The sequence below is a fragment of the Panthera pardus genome, unplaced genomic scaffold (genome assembly GCF_024362965.1).
Source record: "Panthera pardus isolate Hobbes unplaced genomic scaffold, ASM2436296v1 HiC_scaffold_6, whole genome shotgun sequence".
NCBI classification, from domain to species: Eukaryota; Metazoa; Chordata; class Mammalia; order Carnivora; family Felidae; genus Panthera; species Panthera pardus.
In genome coordinates, this window is record NW_026526991.1 from 46,120,035 (window position 1) to 46,143,914 (window position 23,880).

At 37.5% G+C, this 23,880-nt stretch overlaps 1 protein-coding gene and 1 long non-coding RNA gene across 2 annotated transcripts in view; both read left to right on the top strand.

Annotated features, from left to right (window-relative positions):
• TSPAN8 (tetraspanin 8) overlaps nt 1–11,469 on the top strand; it is a 31,596-nt gene extending 20,127 nt beyond the window's left edge. The window contains exons 6-8 of the mRNA XM_019455102.2: nt 3,750–3,884; nt 6,665–6,748; nt 11,173–11,469. Of these exons, the coding sequence (XP_019310647.1) occupies nt 3,750–3,884; nt 6,665–6,748; nt 11,173–11,226 (273 nt within the window). The 3' untranslated portion in view covers nt 11,227–11,469. The remainder of the gene's footprint in view (nt 1–3,749; nt 3,885–6,664; nt 6,749–11,172) is intronic.
• Nucleotides 11,470–13,902: 2,433 nt separating this feature from the next.
• LOC109270512 (uncharacterized) lies at nt 13,903–23,310 on the top strand. The gene is made up of 2 exons (XR_002081568.2): nt 13,903–14,821; nt 21,808–23,310. It is a non-coding gene; the product is annotated as an uncharacterized LOC109270512 (long non-coding RNA).
• Nucleotides 23,311–23,880: the final 570 nt, after the last annotated feature.

Below are 23,880 nucleotides of genomic sequence, written 5' to 3' on the forward strand. Positions count from 1 at the left end.
TAGTTAATTTTTTAAACTGGCATATCAACCCCTCCCATATTTAGTTATTGAAACTGCTTCTCTGTCATTAGGGTATAGTCAAAACTTGGGCAGATGTTGAAGGTGTTACATTCTCTGGCTCTTACTTAATATTTTAACGTTAGTAAGCACTACCCCATCAAACAAAATAACACAAAACCACCCTAGTCCAGTCAGGTTTGTCTACTCAGGCTCCCTTACATAATTCTGCCTTCCTGACTTGGCATCATTCCCTACCTTATCTTAGAAATTACTCCTTTTCTCTTTCTTTTAAATATGACACATGCTTTAAGGTGTGTCTAAAAAATTGCTTTGTGAAACTCCTAATCACACCTTCTTTGTTCAGAGTTCAAATCATATTAGCTACATGGAAGATTCATTTCACATATAGAAATTCTCAGAATCTTAGAGGAGAGCTGGACATTTAGGGCATTTGACCTGACATGACTTGACATGATTCATTTAACATGATCCATTGATTGGAGTATTTTATATTTATGTTCATCCAGTCTCTCATTAAATATTGAAGAATTGTTGGGGTGCCTGGGTGGCTCAGTCAGTTGAGCGTCCGGTCATGATCTCACAGTCTGTGAGTTCGAGCCCCACGTCAGGCTCTGTGCTGACAGCTCGGAGCCTGGAGCCTGCTTCTGATTCTGCGTCTCCCTCTCTCTCTGCCCCTCCCCTGCTCATGCTCTGTCTCTCACACTCTCAAAAATGAATAAATGTTAAAAAAATTTTTTTTAAAAAATTGAAGAATTGAAAGTGCCCCGATTTTTGCCATCCCATCCCATTTATGTCCATGTCTGATGATTAGCATGTTTTTTCTTAATTTGAAACAAAATCTGCTTCCCTAGGATTTACATCATCTAGTTCTTCCTTCTGGAGTTTTAGAGGGAAAAGAAAATCTACTGATGCTTTAGCACATTGCAACTTCTTTGACAATGGCTGTTGTATGACTTGTAAAAAGCTTTGCTTTTCAAGTTGAAACATCCTTGGTTTCTTGAACTATTTATCAGATGACTTTTTATTCCAGAGCATTCCCCAGTTCCTGTTTGAATAGACTCCAGCTTGTAAAAATTCTGCTGAAAGCATCATTTCCAAGAGCTGAAACGTGATAGGAGTCAGTCCCTGCTTCACTTCCTCTGTGTTGTGCTTTTCCCGGCTTCCCCATAGCTGCATTTCTTGATCCCCTCCCCTCTAGCATCCTACTCTAGAGCCCAGACCAATCCAGGTTTAAAGCAGGAATGATTTAAGCAACCCAATTCTTTCCCTGGGTGGGACTGAGCATCCTTGATCCTCCCAGGTGGTTGACCTAAGACAAAATATACTGTAGGTATCCACTGGATCTCTGGATTGGGTCCTGAATCATCTTTGCTGCACATTGTTTCTGATATCCAAGATCTCAGTGCCAACCATGGGATTCTAAATGTTCTGTGTGTCGTAGCACGCTTCTGAATTACTTCTGTTCTTGTACACTAATCCTATGCCTGAAGCTTCCTGTTTCACAGTACTATAGTTCTTTCTTAATGTCCATTTCGAGTCTTTCTTTCTTTCTTTCTTTCTTTCTTTCTTTCTTTCTTTCTTTCTTTCTTTCTTTCTTTCTTTCTTTCTCCTTCCTTCCTTCGCTTGCTTGCTTGCTTGCTTTCTTTCTTTCTTTCTTTCTTTCTTTCTTTCTTTCTTTCTTCCACCAGGGTTTTTCCCTTTTAGTAACAGATAGGATTAGGATAAAGAGTCCTACACCAAACTCTGGCTGGATGACCTGGGGCCCCACCACACATGGACAAAAATTGTAGACACTAAGTGGTTTTCTCTTTGAATTTCAGAGAATTCTCACATGAACTCTCTGCTAACATACTAATGGAATGTGCCCCTCTCGGATTCTTGGTGATGACTATTTGTCTAGAGGTTGTTGTATTATTCCGTGCACAGTGCCTTGTTCATTCAGCTTTTATAACACTTTCAACGAGTTTTGACCAACTTTTTCTTCAACTTTGCTCACAACTGATCTGGTGACCAGATATCATACCAAGTTTAGCCTTTCTACCTCCTACCTTGTCTTCTGTTTCTAGGCTTCCCTGAGGAATCCTGAGGTATATTGTATTCAAAATATGGACTGATTTGTGAGTGCATACAATGGGACTTTCTCTTTTTTGATCTAGGTCTCTATATAAATTAATATTATTCTAGATTATTTAATCAGAAAGCATACGCAATTAATCATGTCTATCGTGGACATGATAGGAAGACAAGAAAGGAGGCTATTTCAAGATTGCCCTCTTTGCTAATATGGATTGACCTTGGGACCAGCTGAAATCTTTAGCTTTTTGTCATATGGATGGCTGATGAGTCATATATTTGTGCAATTAAGTCTTTGAGCCAAAGTCCAAGGCTTTATATCTGCCTCTGTTGAACTTGTTGGTTTGAGTCCATTGTTTGAACTAACTTTGGAACTTGATTCCAGTCTTCAGTGTGTTAACCATCACTCTCAGCTTTATATCAACTACAGAGTTGAAAAGGTACTTTCCAAATGTTTATCTAAATTATTGATACCAGTGTTGAACAGATCATGTTCATGTGAGAGCATCATGGAAACAACAACCACTGCAAAATAGAAACAACAGCAATAATACCTAACATATACTGAGTACTTCCTACAAGTCAGGCACTGGGTTAAGCACTTCAAATCTTCACATCAATTTTCCCATTTTTATCTTTACAACAAATCTACAACTTACATACTATTGGGAACAACTACTATTATCTGCATTTTTACAGATGAAAAAACTGTAGCATGGAGAGGTTAAGTAATGTGGGTCACCCAGTGAGGAAGTGAAGGTTTTCTCAATATCCTGGCATTACAATGCATCTGAGCCTAGAAAACAATGTACTCTTGGTTCTGTTTTCTTCAGCAATTTTTTTTTCTACCTTTCTTCATGAAGAGTTGAATAGGACATGAAGAATGGAACATGAAAAGGACATGCTCTTCATGAAGAGCAAATAGGACAAGATGAGGGACAGTTATTTTTCTCTTTCATCTAATAATATGATGTGCCATATACCCTGAGTCATTGGGCTTTTGGTTTCCTTGTTTTTCTTCCCAAAACACAACCACAAATTCTCTAAGTGTTTCAGTATATTCTGGGCCTTAAACTTCCTTGACATTATCCTAAGAGTTTCATCCTTCATTTGCACCCCTCCCCCATTTTGCAGATGTCCATGTTAAATTCAGACTTATGGGAAGCCTGCTAAGCCACTTTGTCCTTTGAGAAGCCTCTCACTCTTTTCCTCCTCTCCTCCAAAAATGATCAAAGATCAAAGATGGAAATATAATTTTTTTAAAACCTCTCATCTCTTTTGGGCAAAAGTTCTTTAAAGAGACCTTGACTCTCTCATGGACTCTTTGGAAGCTTCTTTCCCAAAATCTAGGATACATAGATTTGATTCTGCCCCTCTCTTTTGTCATTTAAAACTAGGTGGGTTTTTCATCTTTTCTCCAACTTCCTGAGACTTATGCATCTGCAACCCTATTTTTCGTTCATTAATATTAAAGTCAAAACGGAAGATTCCTGTATTTTTGCTTCTACATTCAGAAAAGTTGGTGAGGTGATTTAGATGATATTTTAGTATAAGAAACATCTTAATAATAGTTTTAGAAGAATATGATTCAGTGTATTGACAACATTTTTATCTTCTTTAACAATAGCTTTTTATATCTATTTTTCATCCAACAGTTTAAATGCTGTGGTTTGGTCAATGGACCTGCTGACTGGGGAAATAATTTTCAACAGAATTCCAAGTCATGTGCATGTCCGGGTCCATCAGATTCTTCTTGTACACTGTATGATGGCATATATGTTTACAAACAGGTGAGGACAAATCAAATTTGATACAGTAAGTGGTTCCATTAATTTTTTTTCACAATGAAAGTCTCTATAGAAAAATTAAATTGCAGCGATTACAATAGGAATCATGATATAAAAGTCCCAGGAATTTCCCAAATAAAAAATAAATCCTATTTAAAGATAAAAGCAGATATAAAAAAGTGAAATTAGTTCATTTTTTTCTGAGTCTGATATCATTTGAAGTCAACTTTAATAGATCAAAGAAACATCCCACTGCAAGGAGAATGAAAGTACAAGCTAACTGATGAAAGTTTATCATGTCCTTTCTTTGGTGACCTTAATCATTACTCTTCTCTTTTTTTTTCCTATTTTAACATAAATCCTGGAAATCTATATTTTCACTTTAGTTATCAAATAAAGACCTCTTTTTCTTATGAAATGTTCCTTTTCTCAAGTAATTGCGTAGACCTGGCCTTTCGGGGTTGGGCTCTGGATACTAAATGTTATCAAAAAATCTGCCTAATTTTTGCTCCAGTTGAGAAGTTGCCTCAGACATTGAAAGTATATTGAAAAAGTTGGGTTTATCTTTTATGTGTTGTAAATGTCACATTTGTGTCACTTGTAAACATCAATATATGGATGTCATATTTCTTATTATTGCTTAATTCATCAATTAATATTGACTCCCTCCGATTCTCCAGACCTTTTATTGGCCACTGGAAATCCATTCTTGACAGGCACAATGTCTGCACTCATGGAACTGATGTTCAAATAGTGAAAAGAGAGAGATAATTAGGCAACTTCAATCAAATGAATTATTGGTAATTCTTAGATAGGGGCAGGCACGAGGTATTATGGAACTCTGTCTAACTCAGTCTTCAGGGTTCAAGGTATCCTAGAGGATATGATATCTGTCTCTTACCAGAGGGCTTTACATAAATTGTTCCTTCTGCCTGGGAGGAATGCATACAAAAATGATAATTAATATTAATGTTTAATGTAGTCGCTGTTATTCTTCAGTGCCCACTATGTCTCAGACAGACCCTTGCTAAAATCGCACATACTTCTGGACCCTCTGGGAGATCATAATCTAGTTGGCAGAGGGATATGTTAAAGCTATTATAATCCAATGAATTAATTTCTGTAATACCTGAAGATTAGTTTGATTTTGCCATTGGCTTAGTAATGGCTACTAAGGTTAATTACATATTAGGAAATAGAAAGCATCTCAGGGGAAATTTCTCTCCTGCTATCACATCCCTTTTTACTAATCCAATCAAAATAAGGAGACTCTTTTCTAAAGGAAAATTGCTATTACCAATATTTAAAATAATTCATGTGGAGAAGTTATCTACCAGACTACAGAGCTACCATGTTTTTTTTAATTGTCCAAGTAGTATCACTAAACAGTTTTATTTTTACTTTTTATACTCCTAATTTAGTGCTGCAGTATCTGCAAGGAAGGGGGGAAATAAATATGGTGTAAATGAGTGCAGTTTCTACTTCGGATAATGAGGAACTTAGTAAATTCAGTGGCAGTTGTTATCTGTTTAAGATTCAACTCAAAGATGTTTTTCCTCAGGATAGATTTTGCAAAGCTCTAGCGTTATCGTAAAAAGTAATTGACATTCCCTTCAAATTCACACATAATTCAGCTGAAGATAGGCTGATAGCTGCACTCGTTTCCCAAAAGGAGGGCCATAAATTCATAAAATACTTCCATCTGTACTTGCAAACTTCTGTAGTTTGCAAGAAGTCTGGAAAAATAAGAAATCTGGAATGGCCATAATTCACATTTCTTTTTTTTTTTTTTTTTTTTTGTCCTCTCCCTTTTGCCAAGATAACCTGGTTATCTGGAAGGGAAAGAGAGCGAAAGCTCCTCAAATATAATAAATGTGACTCAGTAGATAAGATCATTAATCTCATAGTTAACCCTAAAAGACATAATAATTTACTCTAATGTTTACCACTTTGGATCAGATGTGAATGGAGAAACCAATTACATTCAAGAATGAGAGGGAAAAGAATGTTTTACTCATTTTTACGGAGAACTCTTATTTTATTAACCAGAGCAATGTTTTGTTAGCCCTTTGTGCATATATAACTATCATAGGGATAGTGATATATTTTCTGGCAATATGGATAATACCACTATTACATTATGTAGTATTTTTCCATTTTGAAAATTAGCCATATAATTTAAAATTGTTGGAATTTTTAGGTTTGGTCTGAAATGTTATAAGCTTGAAATTGCATGCTAGCTTGAGTAAATTCAATAAATGTGGCAGATAAGCAGCTTTCTAAATTCTCTTTTTTATCTAAAGTAAGGACAAAATAGTGGACATAATATTTTTTTTTTCCTTTTTAAGGTAAAAATAACCCTGATATATATTATTAAGGGATTTTTTAAAAAACCTTGTTCTAAAAATGAAAATGAAAGTTCCCAACTAGGAAACTCTTTGCTACAGATTACAAGGCTAAAAAGTACACAGTCAAAGTGATAATAACTCTAAAATGAAAAATTGGAAGTTAGGATAAAATTATTATTTATGCCTAAAGATCCCTAGATTTAGCAATGAGACAGTTGAAGCAAAAGTTTACTTCTTGGTGCTTTCTAATGTATGAACAAACCACAGTTAACAATCTTTTAAGGAGTGTGGAGGGGCAGAGTGATATAATCCAATTCCTCTTGGTTGAGTGTGTTCCTCAGTAGTAATGTAAAAAGTCAACCCAATGGGCAAATATCTTAAAGTGAGGTCCAAGTTTTGATTCAAGGTAACTTCTTATGTTTTGTTTTTTAACAGCCATGCATTTCTTTGATAAAAGACGTAGTTGCAAAACATATTCTCATAGTAATTGGAATTGCGTTTGGACTGGCAGTAATTGAGGTATAGTATTATCTTGCAATGTTGATTCTTCATTCATTCCCTTGTTTATTCATTAATTATTCCAACAAATATTTTTAGTGAGCCAAATGTAAACCAGGTTCTTGAGAAAAACATTGGGTAGCAACGCCCAAGGTCTAGCATCTTTTTCTAGCAGTCTTTGGTCTGGGGAGAGGATTACAATCTTACCAATTGAGCAGGGCTGAGACCATTATTTATGAATGATCTCTCTACGGGGAAACAAAAATTGAATTAATTTCCACCCAGTTCTTAGTCCTGGATAAGGACTAACAAGAGAAATCTAACAACTTTTAAAAACTAGAGACAGTTGCCTTAAGGACTATGGACTCACTTGAAGAAGTTTTAAAGGAAATTTAAGGTTTATATATTTATTCTCAACAATGTGATTATTGATGTTGAAAAAAAATCCTGTGTAGGATTTTTATCTTGATGGACTTTCTTGGCATGACTTTTTAAAGAATCCAAGGATGCTTTCTATATGGCCTAAAATTCTTTGCTAAAAAGATGAAATAAAACCATTTCAGAGAAGCATTTTTTGAATAATTCCAGATTTTGGTTAATTTAGATATCAAATGAGTCAATTCACTCTTGATTCCCTATCAGGACATTGGCAAGAATTCTAATATGTGATGTGTTTTCCTGGTTACTGCCTCTGAGGGCTGGTTAGGTCAGATGAGTGACTTATGCTTCACTGTCATGGAACGTAGTACAATGTCCTCCTTGGGATTTCTGGTAACTTTCTACCTCTTACTTGTGCCACTTTACCAACAGAGAGGAATTTTGATTTTTTTTTCATGTTTATTTACTTTTGAAAGAGAGAGAGAGAAAGAGAGAGAATGCATGGGGGAGGGTCAGAGAGAGAGGGAGACACAGAATCAGAAACACAGTCCAGACTCTGAGCTGTCAGCACAGAGCCCGACACGGGGCTTGAACCCACGCACCTCGAGATCATGACCTGAGCTGTCAGCACAGAGCCTGATGCTGGGCTTGAACCCAGGAGCCGTGAGATCATGACCTGAGCCAAAGTTGGAAGCTTAACTGACTGAGCCACTCAGCCACTCCTCCAACAGAGAGGAATTTTAGCTGGGAATGAAGCAATTTAGTGTTCTAAGTGGTCTTTTGGTTAGTGGTAGAGTTTCCCACCAACCATTAGGGAAAGGGTAGGTACTATAAGCAGTAAGTTGGGCTGTTGAGTATTGCTTCCTCGTAGTCCAAATGAATAGGTCTAAATATGACACATTCTCTGTTGGTAGATATGGCTGTCTTTCTTTTTGTCTGATATATGGTGGAAGTCAAATGGTGCCATATACTAGGTCTATTTTTCTTGATTCTGCCTTTTGTAAAATGTCCTTTGTTTCTCTGTTTTCCCTAATGGTTGTAGAGGTGAGTAAGGAATCACACACATATGCACTCATACATTTATAAGCATAAAACACACACAAATATATGTTGGTGACTAGACTTCAAATGAATGTTTGAAAGATCAGGCTTTAAATGAGGTATTCAATGTAAGTGTCAATATTATTAAGTGTCAAATCCATGTTAGACTCGAATTCAGACAATTGACTATGACTGGCTACAACCCACTGATGCTTTTAAGAATCTTCTCAAAAGCAAAGCCAGAGAAAATAAGGACATAATCAACTGGGAAGATTGATGTCTCTCATATCTTAGCCAAAGACATTGCCAAGAATCTGAATACATCTAATGGAAAATGAGATTACAAGAGGAATAGCATTACAAGAGGAATAACATTTTATGAAATTGGTATATTCCATGTATTTGTTGCATATTTAGATATTTTACTGGTTGTTCTAAAGACATGTATAGGGAAAGACCTTAACAAAAAATTTCCATGGAGTAACTTATAGGTATGGAATTTATATAGTAATATCATAAATTATAACCATTTTATGAGTTAATGCCAGTTAAATTAAGTGCGATTTTTAGACTATATGTAGATATGGCAAATAGTTAGTTCAAAGAACTGCTTGACATTTTTGTTGTTCATTCCCTCAATCTAAAATCTGCCCTCCCTCCAGAATTTCAAGAGAAAAAAAATCCATTTTTATATTCCCTCTCTCTTTATTCAAAAAGGAGCTTTGAAAATATCTAGTCTATAAAACTGTATCCAAAAAATGTACATTAGTCTGTCTTACAGGTGTTAATACTACTTGCCTAACAGGCCTATCTCCATTCTGTTTCCCAAATTCAAATTCAAGAAAACACAAAAATACATAGATAGAAAAATCACTCTAATAGCTTTTTTTAAAAACTGTATTATTACTATTTTATTGTTAAGGAATCCACTTGTGTGACTAGCATGAAGTCCAGACTGGGTTAACAGCAATGAGTCCTGGAGGTTACAAGCACTGTATTCTCTCTCTACCTGAGCTGAAAACCCAGACTCATGAGGCCTCAATCCCTGCCTCCCAATTCCCAGAAGACGCCAAAGCCAACTATATGGCAGGCTTCTTCAGAGGAGAGTACGACTTTGTCTTCCCAGAAGACAAACCCTCTTACTTTGCTTTATGAGGGAGATAGCAAGCCCAAACCACAGACAGGTTGAGACTTGCACAGGCCCCCACGTAATACCTCTTTTTAAGAAGGAAAAAGAAACAAATATCTTCCTGCAGAAATTACATTCAAACTATTTCCATAGAAAAATATCACATGAAAAAACTACCCACTGGCATTTAGACTTTTGGTGTTAATCTGTTTAGTCACAGGCTGTAGCAGACTGTGGCGGATGGTTATTTTCAAGGCTCTGTTAAGACCACATACCTGAGGAATTTTCCTCAGATAAGATGCTAGGGATCTATGCAGGATGCTTTATTTTGTTAGAAAATTTTATCTATAGGCATCGGAATTCTCCTTGTTCAGAATTAAATGACCAGGTTATCATGTCTCTCCTTATTTGACTACAGCAAATTACAAGCATAAAACATAAGCAGTGCTTTCACTCTCATTTTAATTAGAAAAAAAAAAAAAAAAAGAAGCGGTTGATAATGATAGTCACCACTTTGTAGGATACAAGTTAGCTTGGCAGGAGGTCCCAGGAACAGAGCAGTTAAAAGAGGGAAAGGAGAACTGTGTAACATTTTTTTAGACTGCTTCACAATGTGGGAATTCATGCACACTACCTGAGTCTCAGCATGCATTACCGTATGACGAATCCCTTTTAATTATTTCCATTTTTATGAGCAATGATAAATTATCTTTTCCAAAGCAAGAAAGTGTGACATTAAGTGTCTTGTCTGCCGATGAATGGTGGGCTTCCATTTCCAGGATGTGACAGTGAATGACAATAGAGATTTGTGTTATCCCAGTATTTTGACCACTTTCTTTACTCTGTCCTGGTACTTGTCTCCCAGACTTCAAGCTTGGGACAAAGGCAAAAAGACTGAATTTCAGTGCTTTTCCAGGTCATTCTAAAAGAATGACTTTTAGAACATTCTGGATGAAAATCATATTTTTTTTTGCAGAGAATTGGTGTGTTTTTAAGAATCTTCTCAAAAGCAAAAAAAAAAAATCTTAAAATCTACTGGTTTGTTTTTAAGAAGGTATTGGCCATCAGTTCTCATTTGAGATTCGTTTCCAGGAAAGATTTAGTAAGCAGGATGCCTCAGTACAGTAGGAACACTGGAGATGACTAAGCATAAATGGCACCTCATGATCCTCCTGCTTCTGGTGGGGAGGAAACTTTCGACCTTTCCATCATTTCTACATCAAAGCCACAGCATGCAAAGCACTAACTGCAGGGCCAATTAGGGCAAGTTTTGGGGTCCCTCATTCCTTGGGAGAGCCATTTAATGAGATGGAAATTATGCCCCAGATTTTCAGCTGTACTTTTTCACTTCAAAGGAAATTCCTGAATTAAGCTATTCCCCACAGATTTAGAAGCTTTTTAAGAAAAAAAAAAGTTACTTTCTTCATTCCTCTTGGCGATGCCTAAAAATATGGCAAGAGAAATTCTAGACTCCTTGATTTTCTGCAGATGATCTAAACCAGATGATCATATAACCCTTTCATGGAAGCAGTAGGTGTATTTAGCCCCCAGAGGCCTGACTTCTCCAGAGCTCCAGGGTAGATGCCCCACAGGAGGGTGTGTGTTTTCCAGAAAGGTAGGGTGCTCTGGTGGTAGCCAGTTCTGCACCATCAAATTGGGCCAGTTAGAAGCAGATCGGCCATCTAAAAACCCTGATTGAAACACAACAATACTCAGAAAGCTTTCTCAATGCTCTTTTGTCCCACTGGAGGCTCCAATTTCCCAAGAAGGGAGATAACTTAGATAAATAAGATTAGAACTGTCAGTAGTCAGGATCTTTTCATGTGTAATGTTCTTTCTATTTATAATGTTGCCATCATTTTAAGTTCCATGTTAATCTTGTTATTTTATTTTCTAGATACTTGGTCTGGTATTTTCTATGGTCCTGTACTGCCAGATTGGGAACAAATGAATCTGTGGATGTGTCGAGGTATCACCCATCAACCCCCTTTAAAATTTTGCTTTGGTTTTGTAACTTTAAATATATGAGTGCTGTACATGTTAGGAGCAGCTGTCTTATTAAAACGTCTCATTTAACTAGATCACAGATATATTCCAGACATACTGAACATATTTAAGATTTGAGCGACGCAAGGAAAATGATATGAATGTGATTTTTACTTAAAATAAAAGTAACACTGTTTGTGCTGGTGTATTTTCACGTCTGATCATTGTGTTCAGGTGGTACTGTGCTTGAAACCTTCTTCTGGAGCCACCCAGTGGAATAATCTTCATTGCTAAGTGACAGACAGGGCCATAGTTAAAGCAGTGAATGTGGGCTTTTCAGAAGCAACACTCTCTTTTGTGTGCCGTATCAACCATTGGTGATAAGACAGAATTGAGTCTCAAGTTGAAAAATTGTGGCCCAGCTAAAAAAGTCAACATCTCTTTTCCATTTGTGCTCGTGTTTACTAATGGTATCTCTCTTTTTCCTCCTATCTATTGGGACGGGGTGGGGAAGGTGAGGCAAGAAGCTCCGAGTGCTGCCTTTTGGTCTTTGAATCTCTGGTCCCTCTTTGGACCTTCCTCTGGGACGTAGATATAACTGCTTTCGTCTTTCTAGTTCTCAGACATTTTTACATTTTACTTTTTATTGGGGTATAATATACATGTAATAAAGAACCACTCTTAAGACTCTACCTGTGTAAGCACTATCCAGACCAAGATACAGAACATTTTCAGCACACCAGATTGTCCCTTCATGCACCCCCCAGTGGTGTGCTAGGCTGGCTCACACCAGCTTGCCAGGCAGACTGTAGACGTAATCTGTGTTCAGTGATACCACACTGGTAACTTGAAATCCACCATGGTGGGAGTATTTATACCATGGGACCTGGCAAATGCTGTAAAATCAGGATTTTTTTTCTTTCGAGAGCTGGCTGCTAAACATTTACCAGTATAACAGTGCTCTCAGCAAGTACTTCCCCAAAGGTAACCACTCTTCCGATTTCTATGACTATAGCTTCATTTTGCCCATTCTTGAACTTTCTATAAATGTAACAGTAAAGTATGTACTCTGGCTTCTTTTGCTCAACGTTTTGTTTGTGAGATTCCTCTCTAATTGTTGCACGCAACTCTAGTTTACACTCATTGCTATGTAATATTCCATTGTATATGAATGTATCACAATGTATTTACCCATCCTGCTGATGGGCATTGGGTTTGCTTCCAGTATGGTGCCAGTATAAATAAAGCTGCTATAAACATTCTTTTAGATCTTCTGGCACTTACAAGTACTGATTTCTGGATAGATATGTGGCAGTGGAATTGCTTTGTATTCATATATTTAGATTTAAAGGATTCTGCCCAAGAAATTATCTTTTTAATTTTTAAAGTTTATTTATTTATTTTTGAGATAGAGATAGAGATAGTGAGCTGGGGAGGGGCAGAGAGAGAGGGAGAGAGAAAATCCCAAGCAGGGTCCACACTTTCAACATAGAGCCCGACGTGGGACTCAAACTCACAAACCATGAGATCATGACCTGAGCCAAAACCCAGAGTCGGACACTTAACTGGCTGAGCCACCCAGGTGCCCCTATCCAAGAAATTTTCTAAAGTGGTTCTGCTAATCTATCCTCATACTAGAAAAGTAGGGGAGACTTAATCTCTTCTGAGGAGGAGGAAGGGAAAGAAAGTCAGTAATTATCAAATAGATCAGAGTGGGGAAGGAGTGGGAAACTTGGTGGAGCGGGGGTTAGGCAGCCTGTTTCTGTGCTCCCCTATTGCTGATAAAGATAATTAACAATCCTTTTCTGCTCACTTGTCATCATCTGGGAACTATACCAGAGAAACTGTATTTTTTATTATCTTGTTTCTTCTCACCACACCTTTATGAGCTAGATCCTATTATTCTCATTTTTGCAAGTGGGAAAATAGAAGCTTATCGAAGTTAGGTAACTTGTCTAGAGTAAAAGCATTAGTAATTGACAGAACTGGGTCCAAACCTTGACAATCGTCTTCCAAACTTTCCAAACAGTTGCCTCCCAAATGGATCATGCTGCATTTGGCTTTCCCATATATCTATTAATATACTTGCCACATTTTATTTTAATCATTGTTCATGTATTTGTCTCTGTTGGTATAGTGCAACTTTTTGAGGGCATTCGTTGTTTTTATTTGTCTTTATGTCTCCTGTACATATCACAGTGCTTGACACATAATAGGTGCTCAATAAATTGTAGCTAAAAAAGAATATTTAGATTATTCAGAGCATATATATATATATATATATATATATATATATATATACCTAAAAATAATCTAAGCACTTTGCACAGAGTAGCTCTTTTAATCGAGAACAACCTTCTTCCATTAGTACTATTATTAGGTCCATTTTACAGATAAGAAAACAAGATGAATGAGATGAACTTTTCTTAGGTCATGCAGCCAGCAAGGGGTGGAGTTGTAATTCCATCTCTGTGTCTCAAAACGTGTGCTCCTTATGTCATGTCATTTTGCTCTACGTTACAGTATGGTTGGGAGACTAGATAAGGAAATGAATATGGAAGTGCATTTTATGTAGTGTCAGGCACATACTAGGATATTTTATGGTATCAATGATATAAAGAACCGTGTCAGTCACGGTAAACAGGAAAGCAAACATTCTGTTAGTTATTTCAAACAGTGGAAATACAATGCAGGGAATCGCTGTATTAGTCAGCTAGGGCTGATATAACAAAATACAACAGACTCAGTGGCTGAAACAACAAACATTAATTTTCTCACGGTTCTGGAGGCTGGAAGTCCAAGATCAGAGTGCCAGTAAGATGAAGTTTTTGGTGAGAACTCTCTTCCTAGGTTTCAGACAGCCTTCTTCTTGCTGTGTCCTCAAGAGCTGGGGAGAGGGAGAGAGAGGGAGAGAGACAGATACAGAGAAAGGGAGCAAGAGAGCACTAGCTCTCTGTTGTCTTCTCTCACAAGGACACTAATGCTATCAAATCAGACCTCCACCCTTATGACTTAATTTGATCTTAATTACTTCTTTACTCCAAATATAACCACACTGAGGGTTAGAGCCCAAACATATGAATTTGAGGGTCCATACCTACCGTTTACACAAGCGAAGGAAGAAATGGGATGGCAAGATAAACCAGAGATTAGCAACAGTGGGAAGTTATACCACCCTTAGAACCGGAGGGACAGAGATGGTGTCCCCAGGATCCAGGGTCACCAGGTGGAAGATGGAACCGTGGCAGGGGCCACAGAGGAAGGACTGGCTAGCAGGAGTAGGAGCTATGGAGGTGACTCAAAAACTGTTGTCACAACAGAGAAAGTGAGAAGGGGCCGGCCTTCTTCCCTCTGGCCCACTCCAACCTTTTGCCAGTACCTCCCATTGGCTGAAATAATCTAGAAGCCTGAGAACAAGGGAGCCTGGGAAATGTAGTTTCGTCTCATACAAAGCAAAGCTGAGAATGGCAAGGACTGGACTGAGCAGACCGAGAAGACTGTTGTTATAGCAACTGGACATTCAGCGAGCAAGCACAAGGGCCTGAACTTTATGATTAAAGGTAGTATGAAATTTTAGAATCAGCTTGCCAATTTACGCATGCGCGCGGGCGCGCACACACACACACACACACACACACACACACGAGTCCTACTAGAATTTTTATTGATTGTGAAAAGTATAATTGACATTTAAAATTTTCATGAGAAATTATACAGTTTCCTGGATTCTTTCTGTTTTGGTCAAAATTTAACGATTTTAAGGATAGAGAGGACTTTAGCTGCTGTTAACTGGGGGACATTTGTCCTTCGGGGACTAATTGGCAATGTCTAGAGACGGTCTGTGTTGTCACAACTGGGGTAGAAGGAGAATGTTACTGGCACCTAGTGGGCAGAGGCCAAGGATGCTGCTAAATATCCTATCATGCACAGGAATGTGCCCCTACAACTAAGAATTATCAGTCCAAACTGCCCATATCAGTCTCTGTTGTAATTGATTGAGAAACTCTGCTTTAGAGAGTTGCATCTGAATAATAAAATAGCCTCTTTCCAGGGGACAGTAAGGTATGTTACCATGGAAAGTGAAATGGAGTAGGTCAGGAGTCATCCTAGGCCAGGCTCTGATAGGCTGCTGGCTTTATGACTTTTGCAAATCACTTAACTGGAAGTTTCCTCAATTACAATTAAGAAATTTTACCTACAAGAAGATAGTTATCTGCTTGTGATAGCTCATCAAGATTTTAATTTTGGCCTTTGGTACTGAAGGTGATTATGAGGAAAGCTTTCATTCTCTTCAAGTATATTAAGATTCATTTTAAGAATTAGTCACACTTGGGGCACCTGGGTGGCTCAGTCGGTTAAGCATCCAACTTTGGCTCAGGTCATGATCTTGTGGTTTGTGAGTTTGAGGCCCGTGTCGGGCTCTGTGCTGACAGCTCAGAGCCTGGAGCCTGATTCAGATTCTGTGTCTCCCTCTCCCTCTGCTCTCTCTCTCTCTCTCTCTCTCAAAAATAAACATTAAAAAAAACTAAAAAACAATTTTTAAAAAACAGAATAAGCTCATACTTTACCTTCATGGCTCCCAGATCTAACCACAATATTCAAAGACATATTAAATTACTTAACAGCTATAAAATAATAAAATAAAAGGTAAATGTCATCAAATTGATCATTGATAATGTAGATGGAAATGCTTCTTCCAATTAAGAGAAATGTAGGAATTATATTCATTATGCTTAAGACTGTACTGTTGCACTAATTTAGATATACACAATTATATAAGATTTTGACAAATGCTTCTCAAATCTGTCCATTTCTCTGCTTCCCTGTTTCTACAATCCTGTGTGATCTTTTCCAATCCTTCTGGATATAGACACAAGTAATAGTCTACTCAACATCCTTTGTTTTTTTGTCTACCTTACTGGTATATCCTGATCTTGTTGGAGTACAATGAACCCAACTAAAATATTTTGTTTCCCATCACCTACTGTAGTGAAACTCCTTTTTTAAAATGTTTATTTATTTTTGAGAGAGAGAGAGAGATTGAGAGAGAGAGAGAGAGAGGGGGAGAGAATGCACAAATGGTAAGGGGCAGAGACAGGGGACAGAGGATCCAAAGCAGGCTCTGCACTGACAGCAGAAAGACCAATGTGAGGCTCAAACTCACAAACCATGAGACCATGACCTAAGCTGAAGTCGACGCTTAACCAACTGAGCCACCCAGGTTGCCCCAAAACTACTCTTGAACATACTTAACAAACACACAAAGAACACACATAATTAGTGAGTGTTTCTCATTTTCCACAGTAGTAGGCTGATCCAATTTTTAATTAATCTCACAGTATTGTAAGGACATCTTTTAAACGACTGGATTTACTGGATCCAACTTAGAGCATTAAAGTAGAGTTTTATCATATCGATATAATAGACACTGTCTGATGTTCGTAATCTAAACTGACCAAGAGTCACATAATTTGAACTGTGCACAGTTGAAAAGTGCAACTTCTTCTGTACCCCAGGCAGAATGGCTGTCTTGGGTGATAATGAAAGCCTTTTTCAAACACTTTCCCCTTAGAGCTACCTCAGTACTAGACAAACACAGTTAGCTGGCAAAGTAGGATATTGTTCCAAATCATCTCAGAGTCTGTTTCTGGACTCTTCATTTTGTTCTGTCCTTAGATTGATACCATACTGTTGAATGTTATAAGACTTGATATAAAATAGAATAAGCTCTCTCACTTTGTTGTTCTTCATAAGTTTTGTGGTTATTCTTTGCCCTTGCTTTTCTGTAGAAATTTAAAAATCAGCTTGCCAGTTTACACACACACACGCACACACACACAGACACACGCACACAGTGTCCTACTAGAATTTTTATTGAAATTGTTTTGAATTTATAGCTTAGAATGGGGAAAATTGACAGCTCTACAATATTAAGCCTTTCATCCTTGGTATAGCTATCCATTTATTTAGATTCTCCTTAATATCTCCTAATAATGTTTTAGAATTTCTCTTGAAATAATATGTAAGTTTAGCAAAGTTGTTGGATTTAAGGTCAACACACATGAAATTGTATTTCTACATACCAATGACAAAAATTACATATTACAAAAATTTTTTAAAAGGTATCATTTATGAAAGAGTCATGAAATGTCAAATACCTAGGAATGGATCTAATAAATAATTGCAAGACTTTTAACAGAAAATTTATAAAACATTATTCAAATAAATTATATAGAAATACAATTTTTGTGTGTTGATCTTGAATCCAGTAACCATGCTAAACTTACTAATTAATTTTAATAATTTACCCGTAGATTATTTTATTTAAGGATTTTCAATATATATCACTGTGTCATTGGCTCATCACACAGCTTTATTTCTTCCAATACTTACACATTTTTATTCTTTTTTTTTTTCACTCTATCTCATTGACTAAAGCTTCCAGTGGAATGTTAAACAGAAGTCGTATCTTCCATGGGCGTGCAATGTAGATACACAGGCTTTTTTTTTTACACGTTCTGAAATTAGGGTTTACTTCTGCTAGATTTGTAAGTAACCAAAATTATGCTAAAATTCAGCACAGCCCTGGGGACTTATGTAAAGAAAAAACATTTTAAGTGACATTCTCGATTAGATGGTTCGTTAGTCTGAAAGAAGAAAGAGATTTGGAGGAAGAGCTTGGACCCAGGAAAATAGTAACTAACGGCATTGGAGTGGTGACAGGGGCCAGCTCCCCAGACGTATATCTTTCCCCAAGGAAGATGGTAACGGGCATTGGACTACAGAGAAACGGTGCTAAACACATTTATTTTTATATTAGCAACATCCACATTTGTCATTAGTGAGCATTCAGCCACGTGGAAAACAGTTTGAGTATGAACATGAACTTTGCATATATTGCAAAAAAATACAAAAATCTGGATTTAAATCCCAGCTCCATCACTGTAGAACCACAGGCAAACCATCCCTTTGAAGCTCAGTTTCTCACCTGTAGATTGGGGAAAATGGTTCATACTTATTAGGACCATTATGAAAATGAAATGAGATAATATATGTATGCTATTGGTTATATCAAAAACGTACAGTAAATGTTAGTTTTCTGCCCCTTGTTGGCTTGAATTCTTCTTTGTCCGTAGTGTTGTATATTATTTTCTACATATTAGACTATATTCTTGTATCTTTGTCTTTCTCTCTTCCCTGCCTCACCACCACCCCTAAATGCCCACACTGTTCAGGCACATAAGACCCTCGGGGAGGAAGTGAAAAAATGGAAAGCAGACATAGTCTGCTGTGCTTCTAGCTTTTGCATTCAAAAGCTTAAAATTTGAAGGCAGATGTCTTAAATTCATGAGTTCTGGGCCTATTTGCCTTCAGATGTGTTTTGTATTGCTTCACAGTGTTTAAAATATTTTTAATAGCCCCTAGCAGTTAATAATTGGGACACGTAACATAAAAGTCTGGAAGATCTGACACAGCTGGATCTGCAATTTCACAAGGAGGAATTAGCCAGAACACTACAATGCCTGCTCTTTGAGATGGGCTGCTTGAACTCCAGTCTGGCATCGCCACAGTGTGCCTGTTTCATTCATCTAAGTAACCTGTCAGTTGTTGTAAGCAGTCCCCACCTGGGGACATTTTATGTATTTGGAGTGTAGACAAATATTTGGGAGAAGCAAGTGGGTGAGATTGTGGCGTTGTTGACCCCTCACCATCTTAGAACAGATATCTCCCAGATCCAAACTGTGGGCAAGAGAGAATGAGAAGAGAAATGTGTGAGTGTGACCGTGTCTGTGTGTGACTGTGTGTGTATATGTGTTTGTGTATGTGTGAACCCAAGTAAGACTTGGCTAAGCACCTCGGGAGGCAGCAAGCCCTCACAGAAGGAAGGACATCATAGTATATATAGAGTAGGCATGTAAATGTTCCAGTCTCCTGCCCAATTTTGGTACCAAACTAATGGAATAAAGTCTTGTCCTCTACTTCAAGTATGGATTTTTCCCTGAAGTGGCCATGAAAACTGAAATGAGGTCTTTTTCATGGGGCTCTGTGTGCAATTCTGGGGTCTGGTGAGCGATAATCAAGCTGGCTCCTCCTATACCCCCATAATATCTTGGCATTGAAACTTCCAGAAATGTGCTTAGATTGAGTTTCTACCTCTATACACTATATGTCCTTCACTCCTCCCCACAGTGGACACTAACATAAGTTTGGTTACATTTCTTTATATTCATTTCAATGAATTGAGAGTATGGACTTCTATTCTTCTTGACCTCTTTGCCTCCAGGTCACCACAACTTTCTTGAAATCTTGTCTTGTAGCTTCCACAGTCCTACTGCCTGTTTATTCTTCTGCTTCCAACACTGTCATCATCCCTCCAACCCACAGTCATTGCTGCTCTTTCTGTATCTGTTCTATATTCTATTACTTATTGTCTTTCTCCTGGCACCCCTTTCATTTAGGAGTTTCTCAGGCTTCTAGTCTTAGTCTTCTTGTCCTTCCCCTTTCTCTTCCTTGCTGATTGTAACTATTTCCAAATTTCCAGCAGACCCCCAGGACTTCTAGATCCATAGCCCTCATGAGGACTGCTCTCCTGAGCCCTGAGTTGAATTTTTTAGCTGCCAAATACAGATGGTTTAGACAAATCTGCTTCTCCTTCTGCCTTTTTGATTTTGGCTATCAGCATTAACCAATACTTGGTCATCCGAGCCAGATGTCTCAGAGTCATCTTCAACACCTCCTGTTTGTTATATCTAATTGGTCACTCCATCTTGACACCTCTACTGTATCTTCTCTCTTCCTCATCCCTAGTCCCAGCCCAGGCATGAGACATCTGCATTTCTCTTCAGTATCATTGTAATAATCTTTTGATGTCTTTTTCTACCTTTGTTTTCTCTTCAAACCTATTCCCCATGGTGCCACAAGAATGATATTTCTAAAATGCAGATGTTACCATGTTACATTACTCTCTCCCAGGTTTAGAATTGACTACAAAACTCTTTTTAAGAACTAATTCCACTTTTCCCTGCTCATCTCCAGACACTCTTCCATAAGCACCTTACAAACCTTCAACTTTCTGTTTTTCTGTTATCCCTTTATATCTTTGCCATGCTGCTCCTTATGTCCGGAATGGCCTTGTTACTTATGTAGTTGGATTCCTTCAAAGTCTGGCTCAAATGTGACCTCCTGAATAAAGTTTTTATGAGTCCATGGGGACCTAATGAATTTTTCCATTCATATGCAGTTTTCCATAGCACATTATATTTAAATATCACTTATTCTAATGTATTATGGCTAGTTTTCTGTTGTCTCCATTTTATTACATGCTTCTGGAGTATTCCTGAGCTCTCTTTTTTTTAATTAAAAGAAGTTTTTTGTTTTTTTTTTAATTTAGAGAGAGAGAAAGAGAGAGAGAGGATGATAAGGGGAGAGGGGCAGAGGGACAGAGAGATCTTACGCAGGCTCCATGCTCAGTGCAATTCCTGACACGGGGCTTGATCCTACAACCCTGAGATCATGACCTGAGCCAAAATCAAGTGTCAGATGCTCAACCAACTGAGCCACCCAGGAACCCTATTCCTGAGATCTTGAATTGAATTTGTTCCCCAGACCCTAGTATGGTACCTAGAATATATTAGAGGCTCATAAGTATACATTGTCATTAGTATCACCTGGTCCATTTGAAGAAAGCTATTCATCCTTATTTTATACAGCTCTTCCATTGAATATCAATGTTTTTATTAAAAATACAATAGCAATAGCTACTATATATAGTACTATTATATATCAGGTGTTGCTCTAAGGAATTTATATATGTTAACTCATTCAATTCTCAAGATGATTCTATTATTAGAATTATTATCTTTATTTAACAAATAAGGAAACTGAGCCACAGAGACATTAGGTAAGTTGCCAAAAATTAATAGAGCCAGGCTTCAAACCCAGCCACCCTGGCTCCACAGCTTCCATTCTTGAACCACAACACTATAGTGTTTCTCTTGGAGAAAAAACTAATTTGTTTAAGAAACAGAGTTTTAGGTTTTTTTCCAGAGTAGCTAAATTACTGAGCGTAATAATTGAATATCAGAGTATATTGCCATATTGCCATAAATCCAAATGGATCGGTCTCACCCTTATATTTTGTGCACACCTCCATCACAACCTTTATTACACTATATTTCAAGGCTTTGTTTCCATGTCTGCCTCTTTAATCTGATTATGAACAATTTCAGGCAAAAAATGTGCCTTTCTAACTTTATGTCCTCACCACACATAGCATAGTAGCTCACAGATACTTGTTCAACCAATGTTTATTGAACGAAAGAATAAGAAGCAGTGCTTGCGTTTTTAAAGGCATTAAAATGGCCATACCATAAATGAAAGTTGACAAGTCCTATGAATTACAACCAATTAACTTGACTGCAGAAATATCTGCAGATTAGAATATCCTGTCCTTTTTAATGAGAGGGGTTTGTTGATTTTCTCCATCTATGAGTGGTGATTAAGAGCTATAGAATCTGTAATCAGATTTGTCTGGGTTTCTTTACAGGGCTGCTGTGAAATTAAATGGGACAATACATGCAAAATATTTTGGACATATGGTACAGTTAGTACTCAGTAGGTGTTAGCAGCTATAATACCATCATTGTTATCAGAATAAATAGCGTTAGCATTTACAAATTTACTTATCAAGTTTTGATTTTGATTATGAAGCTTCTTCGCACTTCAAAGAAAGTTTAAGACCATCAGAGACTTCATCTTCAAAGATTTGAATTTTTAAAATGGATTTTGACACCAGCTATATTCCACAGAATAATAAATCTTCTCAGAATCTCCTTCCAAGACTGCTATCCAGCAATCATGTTGAGCAGTGAAACCAAAAAGACAGGGAAGGGCTCATGGACCAGGAACTGAGCTGCATGGAATGACAGACAGCAAATGAAAAGGGATGTAATCTGGGAATCACCTTGATGTTCAACAGCATGCATCAAGCCGAGTGACGAGACAGCTCTTTTGGCATTGCTGGCAAGGTGAGACCCAAATAAGTCATGTCTATTTAATACAATCTGAGCATCAATTGTGGCAAAGCCAAGAGCAATAACTAACCAAGGCGAACATGACATTGCACCTGGATTGTTCTATCTCCAAGAGTAATTTGTGACACTATTTCAAGTGATTCCAATAGAACATGTTGTTCTCTGCAGAAATTATGATATGGGAAAACAGGTTAAGGTTCATGGCAAATTTTGAGATGGAAATAGTCAGGAATGTCATAAGCAAGCAAGAAATCATTAATACGTTCATAACTGGAAGCCATAATAACTGGCAATTGGACTTCTTTTTTTTTTAATAACCCCAAAAATGCTTAATATAGAAACAGGCAAGTCAAGAAAACTAAGCCCAATAAGTACTCAGAAACAAAATGAGAATCAAATGTGTATAATGAGCACTAGGATGTGGTGAGTATGTGTTGACTTGGGAAAAGCAGTCTCATGGGTCTGAAAGTTGGAGCCATGGGTTGTAAGTCAGGCTGTGGGCCTGGCTCTGTGTGATGCTGGCTAAACTCCCAATACCTTTTTTATCCTCATTAATTACCCCTCAGTGGTTTAAAATGCTGGACTTTGGAAAGCACTTTCCAAAGATCTAAAGATCTAAAAATCCTTAGATAGAAAGAACAAGTTTCTGATGGAAGAACCAACTTTCTTTCCTGGGAAGCATCCAGCCATAAAAAGCCTAAAAATATCTTGGACAGCATATATTTGAGCAGAAATTCTATTTTCCCTACTACTCAGATTATTCTCATATGTAGTTATCCTATATCTTTACGGTTAAATGGTAGTAGTGTGTGTCTGGTGAAAGAACTGAGAAATTTCAATTATTCACTTCAGGGGAGCAGGAAAAAAAGGAATGGTATTGGGATTGTGAGGCCTTTAAGCCTCCAAAGAAAAATGGCTATTCATATAAGATTTTCTGAGATTGCTGGATTAAATTGCAACGTTGGACTGTTGTGAAACAAAATGTTGATAACATAATTACAATTCTTTAAGTAACAGGGTGCCTGGGTGGCTCAGTTGGTTAAGCGTCCAACTCTTGATTTTGGCTCAGGTCATGATCTCACAGTTCATGAGATCGAGCCCTGTGTTGGGCTCTGCACTGACACAGCCAATTCTGCTTGAGATTCTCTCTCTCTCCCTCTCTCTCTCTGCTCCTACCCCATTCATGGCTGATTCCTTATCTCTTAAAATTAAAAAAATAAACATTTAAAAAATAATTAAAGAAATAAAATTCCTTACGTAACTTATCCTAGGAAAATGAAAGGCCATACCATGTACATGAAGAAATTGGCCATATCATGTACAAGATTTACTCAGTAGATCCCAGCTATTTGTCAGCCTTAAGATTAGACACCCCAATTCAGAATCTCAATACCAATGCCTGGGTCCCATTTACAGAGAATTTTATTTATTTATTTATTTATTTATTTATTTATTTATTTATTTTAAAGATCTTTGAATTAATTGGTTATTATAATGTGCGGCTGCAGCTGAGAACCACACCCTTAGAGGAGTCCAGCGAGAATTGGTTCTTGCTCCCCAGTGGCTTTTTCTCTTGTGCTATTGAA